The sequence below is a fragment of the Nilaparvata lugens genome, chromosome 10, assembly GCF_014356525.2.
Source record: "Nilaparvata lugens isolate BPH chromosome 10, ASM1435652v1, whole genome shotgun sequence".
In the NCBI taxonomy this organism is placed as follows: Eukaryota; Metazoa; Arthropoda; class Insecta; order Hemiptera; family Delphacidae; genus Nilaparvata; species Nilaparvata lugens.
The window spans coordinates 41,694,687-41,699,524 of record NC_052513.1 but is presented as its reverse complement, the minus strand read 5'-3'; the positions used below and the strand labels follow the sequence as shown (position 1 = coordinate 41,699,524).

Here is a 4,838-nt window from a genome sequence, read left to right as displayed (position 1 = left end):
TTCTTCCCCAGTAAATGAGAGAGAGAGCCAATTAGTCCACCCCAACGAACACAATGATTTGGAAACTCAAAATAATGTTGCCAGACTGAATTCAAGAAGTAAGCCCAGTCCAGATTTCAATGCCTATGAACTTGTCATGGGGTACGTTGTCAGACCCGTGCAGAAATTCGTGATGAGTATGGTTAATAGGTTTTTGGCACTTTTTTCTGGTTAACCTACATTTTGCTGATGTTTTAAGTGATTTTATGTATATTTATCCCTAGTTTTCAAGAGTTATTATTCCTCTCAAGTTAATTTCTCATTCAGTATTCAGATCTAGATCATTCTAATTCGATTTATTCAAGATATTTGTTACGGTATTCAATCTTACTTAATTTTAAATCTCACAGAAATTTCGTGATGAGTATGGTACAGTTAATAAGTTTTTGGCACTTTTCTCTGGTTAACCTACACTTTGCTAATGTTTTAAGTGATTTTATGTATATTTATCCCAAGTTTTCTAGAGTGATTATTCGATCCTCTCAAGTTCATTTCTCATTCAGTATTTAGATCTAGTTCATTCTAATTCTATTCATTTAAGATATTTTTTACGGTATTCAGTCTTACTTATAATTTTCAATCTTACAGAAATTCGTGATTAGTATGGTAAATAGGTTTTTGGCACTTTTTTCTGGTTGACCTACACTTTGCTAATGTTTTAAGTGATTTTATGTATATTTATCCCTAGTTTTTTAGAGTGATTATTCGATCCACGGTATATAGATGAAAAACGGTAGGGGTCATGAAATGTGTGCGCTGTGGCCAGCCAGCTAGATTGCATCATCGCCACCAACCGAGGCTTTTAACACCTTTTGGCAATTTATTAAACTTATTTGTGAAAACAGATGATTGGATATAAAATGACGTCAGCTACACCGGAAATTTAGCACAAACATGCGCGTGACACCTACCGTCTTCTTCTATTTACCGTGATTCGATCCTCTCAAGTTCATTTCTCATTCAGTATTTGGATCTAGTTCATTCTAATTCTATTTATTCAAGATATTTTTTACGGTATTCAGTCTTACTTATAATTTTCAATCTTACAGAAATTCGTGATTAGTATGGTAAATAGGTTTTTGGCACTTTTTTCTGGTTGACCTATACTTTGCTAATGTTTTAAGTGAGTTTATGTATATTTATACATAGTTTTCTAGAGTGATTATTCCTCTCAAGTTAATTCCTAATTCATTATTCAGATCTAGTTCATCCCAATTCTAATTTATTCAAAATATTTGTTGAGAGGTTTGTTCAATCTGAATCTCACTTAATTTGAGGAATTTTTCTTAGGTTGATTGTAATTTATTCTGATTCTATTCTGATTCATTCAGGATATTTATTATGATACGGAATTCGATCTAGCTCAATTTCAATCAATTTATTTATTTATTCGACTTCCAAATTTGATTCATTCAAATTTATTTATTCAACGACTTCCGACTTGACAACACCAATTTTACATAAAAATAAAATAGAAAAACAGATACCAGCAAAAATATATAAATAATATAGGCTACAATATTAGAAAATCGCAGAAAAATAACATAGAAAAAAGATACAAGCAAAAAATAAATACCTAAAAAAATAATATACCATGGGCCTAACATATTTGAAGAATTCCTCAGGTTAATAATTGTGATTAATTCCAGATCTGGTTCATTCTTCTCCTATTTATTCAAGATATTTTTTAAGAGATTCAATCTCACTTTATTTTACTCAATTTGATATTTGATGAATTACTCTTAGATTGATTTTAATTCATTTTAGATCTAGTTTATTCAAATTCTATTCATTCAGAATATACGGTAGGCCCTATTCAGTCTTACTTAATTTTACCATAGAGTTAGGTACCGTTGAATTATTGTCTCTACTTGTATCTCATTTCACTCTATTTTTGAAGAATCCCTCTTAGCATGATTTTAATTCATTCTAGATCTACTTCATTTTAGTTCTATCTATTCAAGATATTTGTCACGGTACTGAATCTTACTTAATTTCACCATAGAGTAAAGATTTATTGTCTCTGATTACTCATTGTCATTATTTCTCTCTGATTTCACTCAATTTGAAGAATTCCTCTTAGGTTAATTGTAATTCATTTCAAATCTAGTTCATTCTAATTTTATTCATTCAATATATTTGTAAAGATATCCAATCTTACTTAATTTCACCATATAGCAAATATACTGTTGAATTATCTGCTCTCATAAGGCCTACTTGTCATTATTTGTCTCCGATTTCACTCAATTTGAAGAATTTTCTCCTTGTTTTTATTGTAGCTCATTATAGATCTTATTAATTCATCCTCACTCTATTCATTTAAGATATTGTAACAGTACTCAATCTTATATGATTATAATCATCTTGTTCACTTTTACACAAGTTACGGTTTTTACTTCATGAGCTAAGTATGATACTATATGAATGAATACTATTGACTGTAGGCTATTTTCATCTGTTATTGTATTCTATTGTTTTCTATCAGGACTTCCTAAACAACTTCCAGGTAGTATATGGGAGGTCCTGGTTCTATTATAATTATGATAGTTATTTATCAAGCTTCGATAGCTTTGAAGCAAACAATCAATCGTTGTTTATTTTTTAACAGAGTTGGTACAACATATTGTTCATCTTAGACTAGTGTCTACCTCAAATTTGTAATGTTCTATGAATATTTTGTCGAATAAATTCCAATTTTGTACGGTACCTACCGTGAATTGTAATTGGTTTGTACAGAGCAAAAGAAGTTTGAGAAATTAAATTTCATCAGAGAGGGCACAATATATCTATTATGAATATTTTCTTCTACTTGAATTCAGAAAAGCTGTATACTATTTTTTTTATGAGTACATATTGTCCTTATTATCCTGTCTATACAAGTTTCATGTTTGGATTTTCTTTTTAAGTTGAGAATAAAATGTAGATATGTTTTGAATCGAATTATTTGTTTTTTATTTCATAAAACCTTTTAATCCGCATTTAGCAATAGAATTAGAAAATGAATACCTATTACAACATATTCGTATTTGTCATGAGAATATTGATGGATATGAATTTGAGAAAAATCCAAATATAAATAATTAAAAACGGATCTCAGTGGAAGAATGTTTTCATGACTCATAACGTAACATCATATGAATTAATAATTACCAATGAGAACATTGCTGAGGATTATGATGAATCTGCGTTTTGAAGAATCTTTCTGTTGTTCTTTCCCGATTATATTCATATGATTTGTAATAATTGTATCAAGAGAGAGATACAGATGGCAATTACTGAGATATTGCAATCATTCAAATGCAAATGAATTATTTATTATTATTAAACAAAAATCCAAATTAAATGCTGTAATTCACCCCGAAGACTTCTGCTACTGCAAATATTGACAATAGGGTAAACAGCTAGATGGAAATTCGATGAGCGCTACTATTCAAAAATTAATTGTCAGCCCGGGAATGACAAATAATTTTTGAATAGTAGCGCTCATCGAATTTCCATCTAGCTGCTCACCCTGTTGTCAATATTTGCAGTAGCAGAAGTCTTCGGGGTGAATTACAGCATTTAATTAGGATTTTCGTTTAATAATAACAAATGAATAAATAACTTAGGTGATCGATCATGAATTTACCGTATCTTTTCAAAAACTAACGAGCTGCATGTCATTTCAATATTTGGTTCTGAATATTTTGGATAATAGCGCTGAATTCCTTGAGAATTAACAGTTGAATATTGGTCATCACAAACTGAAAAAATAGCACATACTAACTCCTCCTTTGTTTTAGTAGATAAGGAGAATATTATGAATAGAATAGAATGTGTTGTTTCTCATGAACAAAAGTACAATATTACAAGAAAAAACACCACAAAGATATTAATTTATTAGCAAAAAGTGAGCTTGTCTTCTCGCTTGCCCTCTTGCAAGAGGATATACAAGCTGATATTTTAGTAGTTTCCTATTTTAATACCACTAATATTATTAGTTTTTAAAGATGGAAATTACTGATACATTGCAATTATTCAAATGCTAGGTAATGAATTAAAGTAGCGCTCATCGAATTTTCATCTAGCTGTTTATCCTGTTGTCAATATTTGCAGTAGCAGAAGGCTTCGGGGTGAATGACAGCTTTAATTTGGATTTTCATTTAATAATATAATATTATTAGTTTTTACTTTCTCCTGCAATATAAGCCTATTGATTGTGAGTTTCATGGTAGAAGGTAATCCATAAAAATAATATGAAAAACTCATTTTCTGGAATATAGCTTTATTTGATATCTTAAAAGTATTGAGATCAAAATTTTAATACGATCTATTCTGAACAAAATATTCTAAATGAGCTGGATTCATCTAATTAGATTTGAAATACACTATGACACCAACACTCTTGAACTCTAAACCTAGACATGAAAATGAAAATCTAATGATGTGCAATGAAATATCACAGGCATATCTTTAATCACGTAGTTTAGAAGTTTATTTAAGAAATAGAAAATTATACAGATGGAAATTAATGAGATATTGCAATTAATCAAATGCTAATGAATTAATTATATTATTAATCGAAAATGCAAATAAAATGCTGTAATTCACCCCGAAGACTTCTGCTACTGGAAATATTGACAACAGGGCAAACAGCTAGATGAAAATTCGATGAGCGCTACTATCCAAAAATTATTTGAAAAATATTATAATTATTTGGAAAAAATATTTTCCCGGGCTGACAAATAATTTTTGAATGGTAGCGCTCATCGAATTTCAATCTAGCTGTTTGGTCTGCTCCCTGTTGTCAATATTTGTAG

General features: G+C 29.7%; 1 protein-coding gene across 2 annotated transcripts in view; it reads left to right on the top strand.

Moving 5' to 3' along the window:
* LOC111058390 (arp2/3 complex-activating protein rickA) overlaps nucleotides 1–602 on the top strand; it is a 10,068-nt gene extending 9,466 nt beyond the window's left edge. For both annotated transcript variants that reach the window (XM_022345916.2, XM_022345915.2), the window contains exon 4: nucleotides 1–602. This exon is cut by the window's left edge and continues 628 nt beyond it. In XM_022345916.2, coding sequence (XP_022201608.2) covers nucleotides 1–214 — 214 coding nt within the window. In that variant the 3' untranslated portion in view covers nucleotides 215–602.
* The last annotated feature ends 4,236 nt before the right edge of the window (nucleotides 603–4,838 follow it).